This window comes from Cupressus sempervirens, chromosome 1 (assembly GCF_028749045.1).
Source record: "Cupressus sempervirens isolate cs-2001-9-10 chromosome 1, ASM2874904v1, whole genome shotgun sequence".
Taxonomy (NCBI): Eukaryota; Viridiplantae; Streptophyta; class Pinopsida; order Cupressales; family Cupressaceae; genus Cupressus; species Cupressus sempervirens.
The window spans coordinates 230,383,631-230,406,340 of record NC_143118.1 but is presented as its reverse complement, the minus strand read 5'-3'; the positions used below and the strand labels follow the sequence as shown (position 1 = coordinate 230,406,340).

The 22,710-nt window shown below is 34.7% G+C and overlaps 1 protein-coding gene across 6 annotated transcripts in view; it reads left to right on the top strand.

Moving 5' to 3' along the window:
• The first annotated feature begins 647 nt into the window (after window positions 1-647).
• The window catches only part of LOC149577011 (uncharacterized), a 65,946-nt gene continuing 43,883 nt past the window's right edge, over window positions 648-22,710 (top strand). Inside the window, exons 1-3 of one of the 6 annotated variants that reach the window (XM_089821562.1) lie at window positions 648-781; window positions 15,767-16,120; window positions 18,168-18,237. In XM_089821562.1, the coding sequence (XP_089677688.1) occupies window positions 15,870-16,120; window positions 18,168-18,237 (321 nt within the window). In that variant the 5' untranslated portion in view covers window positions 648-781; window positions 15,767-15,869. Of the gene's footprint in view, window positions 782-4,897; window positions 5,479-5,501; window positions 5,747-5,969; window positions 6,363-15,766; window positions 16,121-18,167; window positions 18,238-22,710 lie in introns of those variants that run through there. The other 5 variants (XM_089821586.1, XM_089821571.1, XM_089821602.1 and 2 more) reach the window with 5 other exon arrangements.

Here is a 22,710-nt window from a genome sequence, read left to right as displayed (position 1 = left end):
ATTAATTTTCTTCCCCACCAAAAATAGTATGGACCAATAGAATAGATGAAAAATGTGATTTATAAAATTAGAAAAAATTAGAAAAAGATATAAATATTTGAAATCTCATATAATCTTTTAAATTCTTTTATTTGATTGGTTAATGTTAATGTTAATGTCATATTTGCATTGACATAAACACATGAGTATTCCTGCCTTGGCAAGAACTAACATAGGATTTGTTTTTTCTAAAACAAATGCAAAATAATTTAAATTCCAAGAACTTGAAACAACTAAAATATCTCATTTGAAAACCACATTCAATCCCAACACGCAAACACACAACCCAATTACTACAAATCCACGCCGTCCTACAATTCAGTTGACATAATAATTGCTCCGCGGAAAGAGGCCGAAACTTGCGCAGAAGCCCCATAACGTCTCCCACAACTACCCTTGGAATATTCGAGGGCCCCAGCCATTCAACGTTAAAATATTTTCAAAGTTTTGCGAACAAGTCCTATGTGGCTCATTCTTTCATTACCAAACAAAAAGTGAGCGGTCTTTTTTCCTGAGGTCCGATTGGCGTGAACATCGACGGCTTTGAATGGTGGTTCAGCCCTGTGTCCAACAACAAATATCTACTCTCAATGGAACCCCACGAAATTGGGGGAAAATTTACGGAAAGAGAATACGCTGAACTTAAATTGGTCACACGCAACCTCAGATCATTTTCTTCTTTGCATTTTCAGAGATTGAAATTTGACGGCGTCTGCAACTGCCCCTGCAAGCGTGTATTAAAGTGAGTAAAATGTCTCGCCCTGTTTCTTCCTTTTAAAGATTTGTTGTGCTCGGAGAGAATTATGTGAATTTTCTTTATTGTGATTTGATTTTGGTAACTATAGCTACAAATTTTGGGACAATCAATGAGTCACTTCAACTGCAACGGCAGCGGAAGCTCTGGTTAAATTTACAAAATTTTCTGAATTCGGCGTTTTTCAAATTTCCGTAAATATGTATGGTTAAACTACTAAATTACCTATTGGATTGTTACATGACCTCATGGTTCGAAACTAGAATTTTAACTTCACTTCATCCTTTTTCCCGTTACTAGGTTATGAATTCTGCTTAAAATACAAAATTACCTAATCTTTCAACGCTCTGGCATTACATGAATTCAAATTATTCTCTGCATTAAATCGAAAAATGTATTCCGTTGATTTAGAGTGTTTTATAATCAGCTGTACATGAGTCTTTAATTTTGAAAACTCAGACTTCAAACACTGTGAAACGAAATGTCTACATTGTATTAAGTAGAGTTAAAATCACCTGTATGGTTTTCCAATATGAGAATTTAAGATTATGGTGCATTTCTGAAAATATCTTGGGCATCGACCTGTCTCAGGAAAGAGTCTTGATTTTTTCTCTACGGTGTATTTCTTACGGCTTAGTACTTTGTGTGTGTTTGGTTGTCGAAACGTGCACTTCGTTAGGAGTTGTACACTTTTTAATGGTTTTGGCTACGGGGTAATTTATATGCACCCGTAGCCAGTGTTAAATAGTGTAAAATTATATTATTTTCACTGCAATAAGGTACCACATTCTTTTTAAGGAAGAATTAGTAGAAAATTAATATTTAAAAAAAAATTGAAGTTATAATTTATATTCAAGTCTTATGAGAGATATTTCTTAGAAAAAACAGTGGCTGTTTGAAATTATTTGAAAATATTTTAAATCAAAATTTTAAGTTGTTTATGAGAATGCTTGAATAAAAAAAATAAAAAATAAAAAATATTTTCTTATTATCATTTTTGAGGGACTATTAAAGTACAAGAGGAGTTAAAATGATATTTAATTTCATATAATGAGGATTATAATGTTTTATAGGGTAATGGTTTAGAATATCATGGATAGAATTAAATGTATATTTTATATTAAGATAAATGATATTTCAAAAAATAAAAGAGTTTTTTAAGGTTCTTAAATTATAATTTTTTATTAGAGTTCGTTTTTATAGTGTTTGAGTTAAATTTATTAATCTATATGTCATGTATATTGATTCACTGAACAATTTTTTAGAACACCAATAGTTAATACCCATTGTATATATGTTTTGAAGGGTGAATAAGTGGTCAACTATTTCAATATCTCTCCATTTCAAACATACTTAAACCTATAAATAACACTTTTTTATATTTGTAAAAATGTAAAATCAAAACTCAACATAAAAATTGTTGAATAAAAAGAATTAAAACCAACATAATTTCAATAGATCAAATTAGCATTAAAAAAAATGTTAAAGTTACTAAATGATAAGAATACTTATATTCTGTAAGATTGCTTGATGATTGAACCCATTCTCCATTAAGTTTGTTGTATAGTTACTATCTAAGTATTGACTTGATTATACTAAATGTTAAGACCCTTTTCTTATAAAGATTGCAATCTTTATATTAGTAAATAAAATGTATTTTTTATTTAAGAGTGAATTCAATTTTGATTTTTTTGGTGGATTCAAATTTAGTTTGTTTTGTAATAAATATATAAGTTTTTTTTTTATCGATATAATAAATATATAAGTTAATTTCTTAATATAAATATATTAAAAAATAAAATCTAAAGTGAAGTAAAAAATTAATTTTTATATTATTTATTTATATGAAATTTAAGATGAATAATAATATAAATATTTGATTATAATTGGGATTGATCAACTATCATGATAATAATGATAGTTATTTAAGTCTTTATTCAAATATAAATAAACTTGGTTTGAAATTATTTATTATTTTAAGAAAAATATATATATGAAAAATGTTTTAGAATATACCTTTTTGTTTTGTTTCTTTGGATCAATTTCTTGAATACAAGTGTATTTTACAATTAATATTTTACTCATAGATCTAATTTTTCTTCTTCCAACTAATTTTAATAGATCTTAGTTTTACTAGATCTCAGCCTTGCAGATTGTTAATTTTGCATAAAAAATTGTGTGCATAATTAGGAGTTTGCATATGACCTCTATAATACTCCCTTTTGTCAAACCTTATAAAGATACCACTTGTCATCAAGTTAGAAAGATAGTTGATGACAACAAAGAGTTCTAGGATACACCTTAGAATGTTAATGCTACTAAATCATTTTAAACTTTGTAATGTGTATAGGAGGTGAGAATTCATAGATTGCCTAAATCACAAGTTTAAAGGTGCAAACACAAGATGTCACACTTCAAGCTAACACATAATAACTAAGTAGAGATAAAAGAAAACATCAAATTTGAATACCAAGGTCAAGAACAATTTTAGAATTGCCCAGGCAACTTAAATCTCAATTCACTATTACCATATTATATAAGATTGAAATGATAAACATTGAATGTGTCTTTTTTCTTCAAATTTGATTGATCACATCTCTTAGGAGTATAACATTTACCCACGACCACACATTTTTAAAAGCTAATAAATGAGACATTAGAACACAAACTTTGCTTTTCAATTTACATTTCAACCTTGTTCTCAAAATTAATAACCAAGTTCTAGCTATTTGTTGTTTTTGACAAGCATCATTAAATATTATTCAAGCTTCTTTCTTTTCTCCTTTAATTTGATGAGAGAGAAATATTTTATAGCTTTCTCATCTCAATGAAAGAACACAGTGTGATCTAACCATTAGAATGCTATTTAGTGTAATCTAGAAGCATGACACAAGCTGATTTTTTTTTTCTCTCGTAAGGAACATTTTCTAAAATACCAAGCTTCAAAAAGTTTGTGACATCAAATCACAAACTTTATTTATTCATTTACACTTTTCACTATATTTGAACACATTTTATTATTTTATTTATCAACTTTTATGGTTCATTTTTATTTTTAGGAAAATAATTTTTTTGTCTATTAAATAATTTTACAAATTCTTTTTATTTCCTCTTCTCTTCAATACTCAAGATACTTCCATGATATTTTACTTGGTAGCTGCATGGTAGCAATAAATAGGTACAAGTTTTGAAAATATAAAAAAAGAATAAAATATAAATATTCACGAAGATAAAAATGTTTTCTTGTCTAAATTTATTTATTTGTTGAGTTAAGATTAAAATATAAAATTTATTAATAGAAACATTAAAATCTGAGTTACTTTATGATCAAATAATCAAAATCATCTAATTTATGAATCAATATGAATAATATGAAATAAGCTAAAACAAATTTCAATATTTACTATTTTCATAGTTTTTATTTCTCTTTCTAATAGAAAATAATATAATACTTATCACATTTTAAAAAATTTCTATAATTTTAACTAAAAACTAATGAATACGAAAATTGAACCTTTAAATACAAGTAATAATATACTATTAACTTATATATGATAATATATGATTTTTTAATCTATCATATCAGTACTACTTTATATATTTTTTTTCAAGAACACATATATATCACAACAAAAGCGAAATTACAAACTAATTATATTTTTATGTATTTCTATCATACTTTTTATTTCTCTTTCTAATGATAAAAAACAATATTTATCACATTTAGAAAAAATTCTTAAATTACATTGAACCTTTAAATACAAATACTAATATACTATTAACTTATATATATATATATAATTTTTTTTATCTACCATAACAATTATGATACTACTTTATATATTTTTATTAAAAACACATATATATCACAACAAAAGAGAAATTAAAAACTAACTGTATCTTTTTTATTAAACAATAAATATATAGAAGAGATTACAAACTAATTATATTTTTTATTCGAACCTTTTTCATAAATATTCTAAAATATTTAATAAAAGTTAAATATTTGACAGAATCGTACCATACATGAAAAAATCAATATCCTCGTATCTCTACTGTATGGTCCCACTTTTTTTCCGTTAAACCCCCTTAATATTTTAGAAACGGGTAGGTCAATTCGGCTACTTATCAGAAGAAAATGGAGAGCTGCATGTTTGACACTTGCCATTTAATCTGGTATACACATACCCCCGCGTTACAGCCATCCAATGATAGAATACAACGCATTAATGAAGCAGCCTTGAATATGATGTCCGTGCTCAGCTCAATGCCAAAATTGACTTTTGTTTTCAATAAAAAAATCTTGGGAGTGTAGGAAAAAATGGTTTGACGTAGTTACTGAAGAAAACGTAAAATATACCATCTGTGGGATCTAAATTATGTAAGTATATTTGATATCTGATTTGATATCGAGCGTGAAAAGATGTCACGAAAGGCCCCGTATGCCAGACAATTGGAATCTCCCGTTTTATGGCGTCCTTGAGAAAGTCCTGCAGTTTGGGCAACAATTTGTTTTTAGCTGGGGTGAAAACGAGAAGGCCAATGTCTTAGGATGCCTGTTAACGTAGATTACACGCAAGCTTTCGGTTTGTCAGTTTGAAACCATCTTCTTAGTTTTTTACTGTTTGCAAAGATTGAGATTCGAGAGTTGTTTCCATATGCGTGTGCATCTTCAAGACTAAAAGGTTCACTTCTCTCCTAATCATATAATGATTTATTGTATATTGAAAAAATCTGGTTTGTTTCAGTTCGCGCAAGCTTTGCAAGAAAATTTCGAAACATAATGTATTTCAAGGGTGTCAACTGCAACGGCGGTTTTTCTTTTATTTTTTGAGATATTTGATCACGTCATTTAAGATGTGTATATAACGGAGCTATTTGATGCGTTCAGTTGCATTTTACAAATCAAGTAACAGTACTAAAACTAAATAAAGATTCTATCTTTTTATAAAGGTGTCTAGTTTAATTTTCGCTTTGGACTTCGTTTATTTTCAATTCATGGCTTCTTATTTAAAAAGTTTAAGATTATTTGTTCGGAAACTTATATTGGTTTTCTTTTTGAATTACCATTCAATGGCTGTATTCTGGTACACCTATGTTTTAAGACTAATGTGGTACTGAGATATTAAAATGCAAGAATGTATTCATGTGTTGCGTAAATGCTTCCTAGGAACAGGTATTCCTCAAACATTATAACAGGATTCCCCCCTAAAAATGTATGCGGAACGATGACATTGTCTGCCAGTTAAGTGTTGCATCTACTTATTCCATTCTTTAGTGGGGGCTTTCTTAGTTTGGTGCACTCTATTGGAGGAGAAGTCTGAAGCTGCACGAGTCAAACGCTTTATATCACATACATTTGGTGTTCTAAGCCCAACAAGGTTTATACCTAGCGGTGCTTTCAAGCCGACATTCGAAGCACAATTTACAACCATATTACAAGATATTTTATTTTGGCAGCTGTTTCAGCTCTAGGAAGTAATCAGGGTTCCTCTACATTGACGTCTCTGTGCCTGGTTCAGAGTCTCTGCCCAATCCTGCAACTGCTTATATGATATTTTTTCTGAAGGTTCTAACTATGCCCTAGTTTTTTCAATTCTTGAGAGTGCACATTCTTTGTGGTTGTCATTTCTTGTCTTAATTCTGTTGGGTATGTGAAGCCCAACGGTCAGACCTTTCAGCTTCTCCCATCTCTTCACTAGTCAGCTGTATATACTTCTATAAATGGTTGTATACATGTCATGTATGTAGTGTATTGGTTAAAACATTAATAAGAGATTTCCCTGATTCAAGAGTGGATGTAGGCAAGTTTTGCCGAACCACTATAATTTGCTGTGTTATGTGTTTTCTATTTTGCAATTGCTGTCTTTATATGATTGATTGTTAAGTTTATCTGCTCAATTAAAACTTACAATTGGCATCAAAGCGTTTAAGATCTGGAAGAGCAGAGCAGACTCTAAGAGGCCAAGGCAAGTAGAAGCCTGTTAAAACGGAACACTGCAGAGGAAGAATGAGATTTACCGTAAGAATAGAAAAGCCTTATTCAAGAGGTCTGAGACAACAAAAAGAGCGAACTTAGGCAGTGATCGTTTGCAGATGAAGATGCGAAATTTCCATAGCGATGAGTCTAGAAGTAGTTATGAGGAGTAGCAAGGTGTTCCGCAATGGGCGATTTTCTCTCTTCCCTAGCAAGGAGAACGAGAAACAAAGTGCACACAGAGCAATTGAAGGAAAGAATATTTCTGAGGTCAAACCCGTGACTGTTGGGATTCCTTCAAAAGAAATGGGTGAGAAGTGCCCATATACTCAGTTCAGTACGCAATACAGGGAGGCTCCAAGGTTGGAGAAGGCACAGAAAGCCATAAGGAAACCTCAAACAGAGGGCACCGACTAGGTGACTGGAAGCACTTGGACGTGAAGAGTCCAGGGTGTCTATGGAATTGAAATAGATGCGGATTTATCAGATATAAATGTGTTTTGGTTCCGAGTGCCATTTGATTGTCATCAAAGCGGCTCACGTTAGTTTTAAAAATTACTTGCAAGTCAATCCGAATCAGTGCCATTGGTGTGATCGATGAGTCGTGGTTTTATGGAGAATATTGACTCGCCTAGCAGCTCAGTGGCGGTAGCAGAGGGTATGGTGGTGCTCTGTAGAGTGATGACAGAGAGCGAATTTTACGGCAGACTCTGTATTGTTTGAATGCATTAGTGAGGTAGAGGCAACGGTTGTTTAGAGTGAACAAAGATGATCAAGGTACTCCTGTATAAGGAGACAGTTATGGGAGATTCTCAAGATTTTATTGGGAGGTGTCAATTTTTCGTTCTACTCGTCTGGATTATGGAGAAATTGCAGCTTCAGGCATCACTGTTGATTGTGTGATGATTGGTATCTTTTTTTTTTCTCAGATTTTACTTTTGAATTTTGATATCATGAAAAGTTTGGTGTCACACTGCAGAGGAGTTTTACCAGAATTTTTTTTTTTATACTGTCATGAGATGGTTCCCTCCATACGATTGGAGATGATTGTTATTGTGCCATGGTGAGCTATTTAGAGCGTTGGCATGATAGAGGTTCTCTTGACAGGTTTTGCTCCTTTGAGCATGAGTGTTGGTTTGTGGAGATCGAGTTGTCATAAGGTTTTCCCAGGTTATGCAGACGTGCAGTGGGAGTTTTGATAATTGATCTTGGTTAGTGCTCTTGGTATTGGGTACTTTGGCGGATTGACCATGGAGGTGCTGTTGAAAACTAAGAGGCTTGGGTTAGAGAACATTTGTTGAGACGGTTTCTCTAACAGCCTACACCTGTGGATGGGCACGAGTTCATTATAGACCTAGTGGAGATTGTTCTTGGAGAAGAGTCATTGAGACTTTGTGTATCCTGGAGGAGCATTCTCACTCCCCACGCTTAGTCTATTCAGCAGATTTATCTCCTTATGCATTTAGGAGATGGTTGATATTGTTCCTAATTTTGGAATGTTTGCAGTTTGATCTTCTTTTTATAGGAGCTTTCATTCATGGTGTTTGGGTGTTGTAAATGCTCTCATATGGTGAGGTAAAGGAGATCACACTTGACACAGCTGGGCACTTGATGGTGTTGGTAGAAGGATGAGTTATGATTTGCGTTAGTGTTCCTTCTAGGAGCATTTTGAGGTCATCTATTGTTGTTGTACTTCATTGTTTTTAACAACACGTGGTCTTTTTCATGAGGACTTGGAAGATGTCATTTTTGCAACAGATTGGTGGTGGTTTGCAGATCATCTCAAGTTAATGCCATGCCTTCTATGTGCTGATTGGTAGATTGAGTCAACTTATAGTTGACATTGCACATGCAATCAAAATTTCTCTATAATGGTCTTCTAGTTTTTTGCACATCAATGGATTTTTGGTGTGTTTTGTTGGAAGATGGTATATTTGGTGAGTTATTGTATGGGCTGGTTATGTGGTCATAAATCTATTGATGTTGTATCGTTAGTTGGATGTGATTAGCAATTAGCTGTGGTTGCTATTCCGGCTATGAAGATTGTCATTTGGAAATTTCTTACCATGGGATTGGTAAGGGCAAGCAGAGTTTAAGTGGGAGGTTGTTTAGATGTGAGTTTGCAGCATAAGTTGAACTTCAAGTGGGAGATTGTTGGATGTGAAGTCTAACTGTCAAGTCTGTTCATTTCACATTCTTCTAATTTGTCTCTTTGTCTTCTCTTGAAGACTAATGTATAAATATAAGGTCAAAGCCTTGTGTATGTTAAGCTGTAAGCTATAATGACTGAATAATATATAAGTCTACACAGGTGTGTGGGGGTTTGAGGGGTGGGGGACGAGTCCCTTGTAACCCTGGAAAAAGAAGAATTTGAACATGGCTGGCAATGATGAAGAAGCAAAGGCCTTCTTTAAATGTTTAGAAGCCCTACAACTTGGTTTAGTAGAGACATTAAAGGAAATTGCCCAATTGTTGAGAGGGCTTAAGCTGAACCAAAATAGCAGAAACTTTTCCAATGAGAGTGATGAAGGAAGTGGTGCTAATAAAGGATAGTCCAATAGTTAGGGTGAAGAAAACAATGTCAATGAAGTAAGATTGGTTAGGATGGAGCAACCAGATCAAACTGATGAAATGAACCACACTTTAGTGGAATATAATACATTGAGCGAGTTAATCAAGAATAACATGTTTTACCCTATGTAATACATTAAAGGAAATTGCCCAATTGTTGAGAGGGCTTAAGCTGAACCAAGATAGCAGAAACTTTTCCAATGAGAGTGATGAAGTGTTGCTAATAAAGGATAGGGTGAAGAAAGCAATGTCAATGAAGTAAGATTGGTCAGGATGGAACAACTAGATCAGATTGATGAAATGGACCACCTCTTGTGGAATATAATATATTGAGTGAGGTAATCAAGAATAACATTGAAGATAGGAGATTTCCACAATCCATGAAGTATGCAGTTGTCTTTTTGGGCCAAGGTTGTGTATAAATTTTTAACCATCAATGTTTCGGATCATATTCCATGATCCATCATCAGGATGAGAGAGTAAGAATAATATGTTTTACCCTAAGTACTATGGACTGAAATCCAAATTTGGATCGAGGAAAGAGTACAATGAATGAAAAGACATTTAGCGTTGCTTGGGTAAAATTAAGTCACCTAATTTTGATGGAACAAGTAGCACCATAACAAGATCATGGTTATAGAAGTTGGATACTTATTACTCAAGCAACCCAATGATGAAGAAGCCTTCAAATTCACCACCTTACACTTGAATAGAGTTGCTCACAAGTGGTGGTACCATGGACTTGTACATCAAGGACATGACTCAATCTCCCCCATAGAAGATTTTGGTTAGAGGCTGATTGAACGATTTGATAGAACCCACCCCAAAGTTCATTTTTGTTACTTAAACCTATTAAAACAAGAAGGTAGAGTGGAAGATTATGTATCGGAATTTAGAAACATGCGGTAATGTTGCCCGATGTGCCAGATAGGAGGCTGATAGTACTCTTTGTGGAAGGATTAATTGATCCATTAAAAGGGTTACTTAAAGCCTTAAATCCATCAACATTTCCAAACACACAATCCTCAACCTACAGGATTCAGTGGTCATGGATACTTTCAATAGTAAGAAAACATTTCAAAAAAATCCAACACTTTCTAGGATACCTCTAGCAAGGTCCAGTCAAGCGGAAGTCCATAGAAATGAGTTGAGATAGAAGAAGCTATGCTCTACATGCAAGGAACCATGGAAATTAGGGCATCAATGCTTAGCTAAAGGGAAAATACATTATATTGAGGTAATTTTTGATGACAAATGAGAAACTGAATGAGTTTATGACAAAAATGCGATATACAAAATCGAGGGAACTAAAGGTAGCACTCTTGTAGTTCTTACTGGAGAACCATGTTATAGTGCATTCTACATAAAAGGCATTTTGAAGAGACGACAGGTAATCACTCTCATTGATAGTGGAGCCACCTATAACTATGTAGATGAGGGAGTAGTGAGGAGGTTGAGTCTGAATACAACTCCGATTGAAGGGTTTGGAGTAAAGGTAGGCAATAAGACTACTCTCTTACACTCTGAAGGCTCCTTGAATGGAATTGTCTATGGGGGAATATAAATAAAAGGACAATTTTTATGTAATAGACATGGATATGAAAGTAGTTCGAGGCTGTCAATGGTTGTTTTGAATTGATAAATATGAGATTAGCTATTACAAGTTGGAAATGACTGTCCTACATGATACGAAAAATATAGTTCTGCAGGGAATATCTAACAAAATAATGGAAATATTAGCCAAAAGGATGCAGTGGGTGTTCCGTAAGAAACATGTAGGCCGGGCAGCATAATGCCTTATTACTAATGCAAATGATGGAAAGAAGGAAGATTCTAACAACATGCAGATACAAGTTATTTTGGATAACCATAATAAAGTCTTTAGAAACATAACCCTCGGGTTACCTCTTAGTAGGGGATTCCAGCATATCATTGAACTTAAAGAGAGGGAAAAACCAGTGATGATCTCTCCATATTGTCACCTGAAGGTTTACAATTAAGAAATTGAAAGGCAGTCAAAGGAATACTTGACATGAGGCATATAAAGCCTAGTTCCAGCTCTCAATAAGAAGACTATAAAGAATCATTACCTAATTCTACACATTGATGATTTTTTTGATGAATAACATTGAGCTAGCTTCTTGTCCAAAATTGATTTGCATTAAGGATATCATCTGATCAAATTTTAGGATGAAGATGTACACCAGACAACATTTTGGTGTCACTACGGGCACAATGAATCTTAGTATTGCCCTCTGGTTTAGAAAATGCTACAACTTTTCAATTATGTATGAACCATGCATTTATCCATTAGTTAGGAAAGTTCATTCTTTTGTCTTTGATGACATCTTAGTTTATAGCAAATTTCAGGAGGATCATCTAAAATACTTAAATGAGGTGCTGGAATCTTAGAATAACAATTCTTTTATGCCAAAACATCCAAATGTGAGTTTGGGCTACAAGAAATCCTATATTTAGGCTTCAAGATCAGGAAACATGGAGTTAGTATTGATGAGGATAAGATCAAAACTATTCAAGAATGGTCTAGACCCAACAACTTGACATAGTTGAGGGGATTTGTGGGGCTCTGTAGCTGGTACTGGAGGTTTGTTAGTGGATTTTCACAGTTGGTAGCCTTATTAATAAATCTAACCAAGAAAGGAGCATTTATATGGACAACATCAGTCCAACAATCTTTTGGTAAACTTGAGATAATGAGTTTGTGCCCCATCTTGACAATTCTAGACTTCTCACCCCCTTTTGTTTTAGAGTGTGATGCATGTGGGGAGGGATTGGGGGCTGTTTGATGCAAGATAAATAACCTATAGCAATTGAGAGTAGGAAGCTTAAGGAGGCTAAACATAACTACTTTATTTATGATGAGGAAATGCTAGCCATAATGCATGCATTCACCAAATTTCGACAATATATAGTTTGTAAAAAGTTGTGTGGTAAAAATTGATCAGAATAACTTAGTATATCCTTAATCAATGAGAATTGAATGATAGAGGATAGAAGTGGGTCAACAAGATCCAGGCTTGTGTTGTTGATATTGAGTATTTGAAAGGAAACAACAATTTAGTGGTGAATGCGTTATCTCAAAAGCCTCATTTGCATTAAATTTCCAATCTATCCATTTTTTGGAGAGCATTGTTTAAACAACTGAATATGTAAAAAATTAGCTGATAGTGATATATTGGAGGGCAAGGTGCAAGATAGGCATGCCATGACACTCCATTTACTGACCACGTAGGGTTCTACAAAACTTATAAATAGGTATGGGAGCATTTCTTGTGGAAAGGATTAAAGAAATATATGATGCAACATGCAAAAGATTGTAAGGAATGTCAACAAAACAAAGCTGAGCATGTTTTTCCAGTAGGGTTACTGCAGCCTCTACCTATACCCAACCAAAAATTGGAAAGCATATCTATGGATTTTATTATCAGTTTGCTGATGGCTCAATGCAAGGATTCTGTGTGTGTGGTGTTTGATTGACTCACTAAGTATGCACGCTTCTATTTTATATCAGCAAAATTGAAGGCACCTCAAATGGTAGATCTATTGCTTTATGTTCATGGGTTGCAGAAAACAATTGTGAGCAATTGGGACAACAATTTTCTTAGATTGTTTTGGCAAGAGTTATTTTGTCTAACAGGTAAGGAATTGTCACCAAGTGCCAATTATCATCTGCAAACGAAGGGACAAACATGGAGTGGACAAGTGGATTATAAGGTTATCTATGGAAGTACATAATAGGCTAGGAAACATCTTGGGTCAACGGCTACATCTTGGGAAATACTGTTATAATACAACTTATCATATGTTGATTGAGATGTCTGCCTCTAAAGCATTGCACGGCTATGATGTAACTTCCTTTGTGGATTTGATTCTAACTGATAGTAGAGTACCTACTGCTAAGGATTTCATTTAGCATGAGCCCAAAGTCGGTAGAAGTTATATGCAAATAGAAATTGAATAGAAAGAGCATTTGGAGTGGGTGATATAGTATTTTTGAGGTTACACCTTTTTAGCATTAGACAATCATCTATGAAGGGAAGTGGAAAAGAGTGTTTGAAATCACAATTTCATGGTCCTTACTGAGTGATTATAAAGGTTGGAAAGGTTGCTTATGAGGTGGAATTACCTCCCAACAAATGTATATACAATACTTCCATGTTCCATGCTTAAGGAAAGACCTTTGACACTAGATCAACCCATCCACGGAGCTCCCACCATTTGACTATGATCCCCTCACTTGAATCTCTTATGGATGTAAGGGATAAGAGCTTACATAACAAAGCTTTTCCAGAATACTTGATCAAGTGGAAGGGACTACCACTGGAAGATGCAACCTAGGAAGGAATAGAAATCATCAAACACCCAAATGTGAAACTACTTAAGGTCAAGCACTTAGGGTATGTGAGGACTGTGATGAACCCATGAAATGGAGCCACTAGGCTTGAACAGAAGTGCTGGCTGTCACATACGCATTCTTGTCTTTTTGGGAAATCAGATTTTGTTTTCTGTCTTTGTGGTGGGGTTACTGTCTTGCCCCTTCCCTTCCCCCCAGGATTGTCAGGGTCTCAGACTCAGCTTGTTCCTTCCCTTTCTCTTTTCTCGTTGCTTTTTGGTCACCGTTTGGTGCTCCTGCTGTTGGTTTTCTTTGTTGTTCCCTCAGTCCCTTTGATCCGTTTGTGGTCAATAGTTGGACATCAATAAATTTTATCTTTATCAGTGACAATCAACTTCTTGAAGGGGGCCAAATCAGATTTGCTTTTTTTTCTTCTGAGGACAAACCGCCCTAGGGTTTCACTTTGGAGGTGGTTCCCTAAACTGCCCTAAGGGAGTTAATAATGAACTGTTTTTTGGGCATGCTGAATATTTTTTTGTCCTCTGAGCAGGCAGGGAGTTAAGGCAAGAATCTCAGTGCCCAGGTGAGGAAGGATGCAACCTCTAAGGCTCTAACCCACCAATTAGTTTATTCATACCCAGTGCCATATTCATTTTGTTTTTACCCTTGAGCAAATTAAATCTTGGGACAAAAGTCCCAAGAAATCTGTATAATCTGTAAGCTTAAACTGTTGGTGTTAAGAGATTTTATGCCAGTTCTATGTATGTCTTGATTCCTGAAGTTGCAGCTTCTAAATTAAACTTGTTTAATGATCCTCTGAAATCTTGTAAGCACTATTAACTATCTGAATGACCTATCAGCAATTTGGTGACCCTCGCAGTGAAATTTTCCTTTCCTGAATCTATATTGTGCAATCAGTTTGTTTTTGAATTCAATAGTTTAAAGTAAAAACAAAACTTTATATCATACTGACCTTGAGGTCTTTACATTATCCCTCAAAATTCTGTTTTAGAATCAGAAGAAAAGAATGGGAACAAAAGAATCTGAATTTTATTTTCTAGGTTCTAGGCATTTGAAACAACAATTTTTTTCTTATTGTTTGGGACTCCTATCAGATAGGATCAGACAGACCTTAGGAAGATCCCAGACAGACTTGCAAGTTTCTGTGCAATTCAACATTGTCTTTACGAGAAATATCAATAGGAAAAAAAAATGCTTGTGAACTAGAACCTAAAAAACATCTAAATGCTTACCTACATGAAGAGGAACCAATACATGTGCAGGCTAACTTAATCAAACCACTTTCAATTTTGTACAGCAATTTATTTGTCCAAATCTCCAGCTAAAAGAAAATGTTTTCAAAGTCCACATTGTCAAATATGATGCCACAATAGTTTGCATTTTTGTGAAGGTGTCCAAAATGGTTTGAGAAAAAAGTTAGACCGATAGGTTTACTCTAACTCATGTCTGATAGCATGTTGATGTGATGATCAGTAGGTTTACTCTAAGTCACATTTGATAGTATGTTGATATGACGTCACATGATTGGTTTCTTTTTGAAAGTTAGAGGAATCTCTTTGGGGATGAGTGTTGACATTACACTTAGGGCCCATTTTTCCACCTTCTATAACATGTATTGGAACTCCTATCCACTACTGGTCCCTCTTCCCTATTCCTTGTCTGTATCTGAAAGAAATGTTGCTAATGAATGCCATTTGACTTAAATGATTAGTGTAATCATTTATGAATAGTTGATAATAGTAGTTTTTTTTCTTTTGGAAGCTATATGTTCCTTTTGTTATTTAAAGGAATGAGGTTTGCTCCTGGTGTAATTATTTTGATAATGAAATTATCTGAGAAGTCTGTAAATTTTGGTTCCTTATTTTAATTTACAGTCTGTTGAAAGCTTAAAGCTTAAATTTGCTCGTGTTTTAGCTAGGTATCATCCAAAGATATTTTTTAAAGCTTATTATTCATTTATTTTCTCAATATTGTAATATTCAGAAGCACACAACTGTCTAGAGTAAATATTTCCAGTATACATGATAAGATTTGGGATTGTTCTTCGCAGTGGTTGAAATCCAGGACAGAAATAGGACAAGTTACTGATCACCTATGCACGCTTAAATCAATTGTGGATCAACCGATCAAGTGACACCTGGGCTGAGAGCAATATGACAAACCTTTCAACATGTGAGGCTGAATCATGTTGCATTGGAGTGACTTGCAATGGCACTAATTCTGTCATACATGATAGCTCTGAGAAGAAAAATAATGCAATTATTTTCGGTAGACCTTCCAATGAACCATTGTGGAGGCGCTCCATTTTTTGCTATGGAATTGGACATATGTTGAATGATCTCACTTCAGCATGTTGGTTCACTTACCTTCTGATGTTTTTGACAGAAATTGGCTTGACTCCAAGGTGAGTTTCCTTGTGTTTCATCCAACTGATAATGTGGCTTATCCATGAAATTGTAAGGTTGTCTTTTTATTTTCAAGTAGATATTCACACATAAATGCTACTTGCAACTGTTATGGCAAGTATTCTCTCTGTTGTTAGTTGGATCCAAAATTATCAGGACTTGCAGTCCTAATAGGACAAGGGGATTAAAATCTAAAACAAGGGTATTGACGCTTAACTTTTGAAATAAAATCTGGTTTACTAAGGTCTATTAGAAGAAAAGTTGTAATATCTAGAAAATTTTGAGAGCATGGGACACTCTCACTTAGCCAACTAGTTTGAAAAATTGTCAGCAGTATATATTGCTTCAATTGAAATACTTGTCTTTGTATATGGCCATTGCCTTTTTGCCCATGCTTCTGCTTAATCAATGTGCTAGTTGTAATTGCCAATTATTTCTTGGAGATAGTATTGGATTTCCACGAGTCATTTATAAATTGACAAAGATCAGACCAAATATTTTAAGGGTTGAAACGTTTCTCGAATTCTTATAATTCTATTCCTAACTCCTATATATTGTTCCTAATAAGGGTGTTTGGATTGAACTTATCAAAAAACATTTTATAAATCTCTTAGTGCGCATGCCCACGGCACTTATTTATTACAAATATATCTATTCTAGGTGTGTAATGATAATCTATCTAATTGTTATGGCGTGCGGCAGACGGGTTTGTTAATTGAACTTATGAAAAAACAATTCGTAGATCTCTTAATGTGCATGCACACTACATTTATTTATTACAAAAATTAGGCATGAAATAACTTTCTATTCTAGATATATAATGGTAATCTATGCAATTGTAAAGGTGAAATCAGCTTATTCATATGTTCAATCCAAAGACCCTTCTTTTGGCCACATATCTCTATGCCATCCCCTATTTAGTTTTGTAAACTTGACAAGAACATCGTAATGCATTAACATTTTGACAAGTTACATTTTCTTGTGCTATGTTTGGTTGATGGTCCTATACTTACTGATCTATATTTCACTCCCATTTACACTTATTTCCATAAATTCACTATCTATTCATCCCCATTTCTTCCTCATTAGCACATATTCCATATGTTTTCTTGTAATGTCCCTTTCTAGAATTTTAGTAAAATAAGAGATTTACAATGTTAGCAACAGCATTCACTGACTAATGCAAACACAATGCCACCCAAGCTATTTCAACAACAGTAATTAATTAAACACTAACAAAATACATAAACTTGCACAATTGAATCACAACTCTTATATTGATATGAACACCACAATTGAGACTATTTTTACAGTCATTACAACAACACATTACAATAATAAAAACGTTAACAAGGTCTGGCAAAATTTGCAAACATGCCTTGAAGTTCCAATTCAATCACTAAGTGAGAATGCCCTCAAAGAACCAAAGAGTTTTCATTCTCTGATTCTAGTGAACAATGAGGTTCTGTCCACTGATCAGAGTTTCATATGTGTTTTCATTCACAGAAGATTGAATATAAGGCAACCATAAATACATAACATCCGTGATCCTTACAACTGCAAATCTTCTTAGCTTTATATTCAAGGGCTAAATTAGTAAGCCAGGAGCCAAGATAGTGCCACATTCAGAACCTTGGACTTCAGTATTGTTTATTTTCTACAACGCTTTTTCAATCCAATATTGAATTATTTTAAATTCATGCTTTTTTCTAGAACAATTATTCATACACCTTAGATTTGGATTATTGAAAGACGTCGGCAATAATTTAATGTGGGAATTAATTGGGTAGTTTGTTTTCTTTATTCAATCATGAGGTTCCTTCACCTTTTGGTGGTCTTCTGTTGGACTTTAATATCATTATCTTATCTTATCTTATCTTATCTAGTAAATGGTCTAATATTTGGAGGTTCTATCAATTAGGAACTTAGGATTTGCTTTTTTTCGGGAGTGTCAAACATTATTTAGTTTTGTCAAACCTGGTAGGATTCTTTGTATACCACAAGTTTCATTATGTCCATCACTAAATTAAATCTGTTTTCTTACAGAGATGCTGCTATTGTTATGCTCTCAGGACAGGTGGCAGATGCAGTTACAACCATTTTTGTTGGGGAACTGGTATGCTAAGTAGTTTTCTTGACATATGATGTGATATTTGTTACCAGTTTCAAATGTGGCACATCCATCTCTGCTTCGGTAATTTCTATCATAGCAACAATATAAATCTGCTCTTATGGAATTAAACCTAAGATTCATGGAATATGTTCTACATATTCAAAATGTCAGTTTTGTTTCTGATATACGCCCTTTTGTTTCTGCTTTAGTTGTTTCATTCCTTCTACATTATGTACTTTCTTTTGCAAAATTGTTGTGATACATTTTTCAAATTGCAAGTGTTTCATCAATTAAAATATAAGTGGAAATCATTTTTCCAAACTCATATATTTGATTGTTACTAAATAGATGAGGTTGATCATTGAATAATTTATATTCTTGTCCTAGTTGAAAACTTACTAAAGGCTTTAATTGGATTATTAAGCCATAAATCAAAACTTATAGCTTAGAATAAGAAAATGAAGAATGTCTATATACTAATTGTGTAAGTAAAAATAAGGATGTGTAATCTATTGCATTTGGAATCAACCAATTTTTTTTAACAGTGATTATGTTGGTGTAAATAGGTATTTACTATTTACACTTTACTTAAGTTTACTTAAGTTAGTGCATTATTTTATTATTTATTTTTATGAGACATTTAGGAGTTTGCGCACTTTTTTGAGTTGTCATGTTAACAACATAGAAGTACGCAGCTCTAATTATGCACATGGTGTCTACAACACTGGAGTTTGCATCATTCATTGAGTTGTCATGTAGACAACATAGTTATTCGCACTCCTAATTTAGCACATGTTGTCTACAACATTGATTTGTGTGTCACACCATTGTAGGCTTATCCTCTCATCATCGCACTTACTTCTGTGCTTAATGGAGGATAACCCATATCTGGTGGACATGTGCCTGGTTGTATGACTTATCATGATGCTGATTTCGAGGCATTCTAGATGCATCTCAAAGGCCTTTATATATAGGCACTCCTAGTGTACTTGTACATTGTATTGAATACTATATAGTTATTCTGATCATACTCTTGTCTAATTTGTGCTTGTGTTTTGAGTTCTTTGGTCTGGGTGAATTCTGCCCTAAGGCAGATTCTTACATGGTATTAGAGCTGAGGGAGATACTCGTCACATAGCCATTGGAGACCTCGTTGCTTCATCTCTCAAAGGGACCCGATTCAGATCCGGAGCATCTACAGCAATTTGGAGTGTCTAGAGTCAAAGCGGACCTCGCCATTGCGTCCGGAGCGACATTCGGTGAAGATTGACTATAAATTTGCCGATTTTAAGCAATAGTCGACCGTGAGGCAAATTTTTTTTGCAAATTGGAACCCGAAGGCTCGATTTGCAAAGTTGGGTACGATCTTTTATTGATCTGTTTAATTCATTTTTGGATCTGTAATTCCAAATTTTTTTCTGCTCTTTCAGAATTGTTTTTTCGTTCAAGCAGAGAAATTTTTTTTAGCACAGGCACCGGATAGTCACACCTCGGCCCTGCGCAGAGAATATTTTGTAGAATATTCTATTTTTTATTGGCAGGCATATAATCTAGCAGCAGCTCTACAAATTTCCGGCAAATATTTTTATTCCATATTCACACTACGATATCGTATTCCATTTGAAAATCTAGGGTCCACATGTTTTGCAGCACACATTGACCACTGGAAGCGAGCTTAGCCCATCACTGGCAATCTCGCTAGTTCTTTTTGAACTCTGTAGGTTTTTTGTTTTATATAACAATCTCCCCCCAGCATTGATCAATTTGGGACTAAATGAAAAGAAACCCTTGTCGCCGTTTAACATTCCATCCATTGGAATACAAAAATCGGCGCCACAATTTTCAAACTCCGCCGTCTGCAGTTGCTGCCAACCCGCCCTCCACTCGGCAAACACCAGCATTGCCACGCAGCAGAAAAGTGAAGGCGCATTCACCATCTGAGCCCTCCACGTGGAATTTCCACCTCTGTGACTGTGCCAGCTCGGACCCTACGCACGCCAGGCGATAATTAATTCGCTAAAGCCTGCACTCAAGTACACCTCAGATAGACACGTGGCAGCAGTCCAGTCGGTGAAGCCACATTAGATAAATGTACACGTCAGTTGCCAAGTCAGAGCGTATGCCACACAAGCGCCATGCCACTTGCTATACAATTGACTCGGAGTGACAAGTCATTTTTCTGTATAGGTTGTACATGTCCATACAGTTGACATCAGTAGCCGTATAGGGTGACGTCATCGCCACGTCAGTAGGGGCTTGTGTTTTCATTGACATCAGTTAAATACGAGCCTAAATTTGACAGCCGTATGATTGTCATTCAGGGGCATTTTTGAATTGCAACAACGGCCGTTTGACGGTCAAATTTAACCTAGTGTTTTTCTCTCCAAACCCCTCTTCAGATGTAGCTTTGATTTGGTAGCCCGACTTCAAGAGGCCATAACTCGGTCATCCGGACTCCAAATGAGGTGCGATTTTTTTTGATTTTATGTAAAATTTCCTGAATTTTTCAGTGGTGCAGCTGTTTTCTGATTTTGGTGCATGGATTTGTCAGAAAAAGCATTTTTTGGCAACTATACCTGTCTAATCCTACTTTTTGCAACTTCAAATGCATTGTACGGGCTCATCTGGACTAGTTTTTAAGTTCCGTTTTTTTGAAAGTGTATATTTTTTTGTCTACTTTTCAGATTTGTAGTCAGATTGTAGTCTTGTGTGGACAAAAATACCACTTTCAGAGATAGGTCCTGTTTTACATTGTATTGCTTCACAATTGTTGTATTTTTGAGCTACATTGTAAAAGTCTAGCTTTGTACTCTATACAGAGGTTGTAATTAGAAAAATCAGAAAGCTCACTTTGTCCATTTTGACAAATGGCCCATTGTAAACACACTATATATAAAGTGCCAAAATCATTCATTTGGGGGGGGATTTTTTGATTGAGTGAAAAGCAAGGGGTGTGTACTGTGTACTGTGCCTCCTTGATCTCGTGTTCTTGTATTATGGGTTTTTTTCAAAGTTAACTCCACATAATTATGCTACTTGGAAAGAAAACATTAAGGAACCATTGGCAGAAAAAGGTTTATTGCTTTATGTCACTAGTGTAGCAAAGAAACCTCCTACCGATGTTGATGAAGCTCGGAAAGAAGACTGGGAATCCAAACAAGAGATGGCCCTAGGAACCTTGTTGAAAAACATCTATGATCCTATCAAATTTCACATTAGGAAGCTTACCAATCCAATAGAGGTTTCGGCTAAACTTGAAGCTTTGTATGGGATAGTAGATGAAGACATGGCTTACACCATAGAGGATAAACTTCTTAAGTTGGATCCTAGAAATTTCGACACTATCAAAGACTATCTTACCCAAGTAGAAATGTATAGGGCACAACTTAAGGATTGTGGTGAACCCATCAAGGATGGAAAGATGATCAAGCACATCATGACTCATCTTCCATTTGAATATGGTCCTTTTGATTCTAGTTTTAATACACACAAATTAACGATGGGTAGTGCCTATGGTAAGCCTTCATTTGAGAAATTTTCAGAAATGTTGATCTTAGAACATGACAATCTAGTGGGTATGAGAATTCTCAAGTCTTCCAAGACCAAAGCGTTGGTAACAAATGAATGTAATTCAAGTGGTAAAAACTCCAACAAGAAGCAAAAGCAATGGAAGGCTAAGCAGATTGATGAATTGATCAACATAATGAGGAAACACAAAATTGATGTACCAAATGCATATAAGGATAAGGGACCTTCATCCACTTCAAAGGGTAAGGGACAAGCTTTAGTAGCTAGTACAAATAATGCTGAGGAATGGGTTCTTGATTCAAGAGCAACACATCATATGGGTGCTTCAAGGGAGCAATTTTCCTTGTTAAAACCATCTAATGTGCCTTACATCTATGTGGGCAATGATACTCGAGTGGAAGTTGAAGGGAAAGGCAATGTTGACTTGGAAAATGATGTCTTCAAGGATGTACTACATGTTCCTAACCTTAACACCAACCTTCTCTCTATCTATCAGATAACTCACTATGGATGTGGAACAAAGTAGAGTTCCTCCCCGATACAGTTGTGGTGAAAAATCTCAAAGATGATTCAATGGTGGCGGTTGGAAAGGCAAATCATGAGACAAGACTTTATTCTTTCACACATTTTGTGCCTAAGTCCACTTCTCTTGCCTTGTTGACTCATTCAAACACACAAAGTAAACTATGGCACGAGAGATTTGGACATCTTAATTGTCACTACCTTCAGCAACTCAGCAGCAAGGAAATGGCCGTTGGTCTACCTCAAGTCAAATACTCAGAGGGTGTATGTCTAGGTTGTGAAGCAGGCAAGCATCCCAAAGAGAAATATGACAAGGGGAAGTCTTGGAAGGCAACTACTGTTCTCGAATTGGTTCATAGTGATGTAGCTGGCCCATTTCCAGTACCATCTTTTGGTAAGGCCCTCTATGTTCTCACATTTATTGAT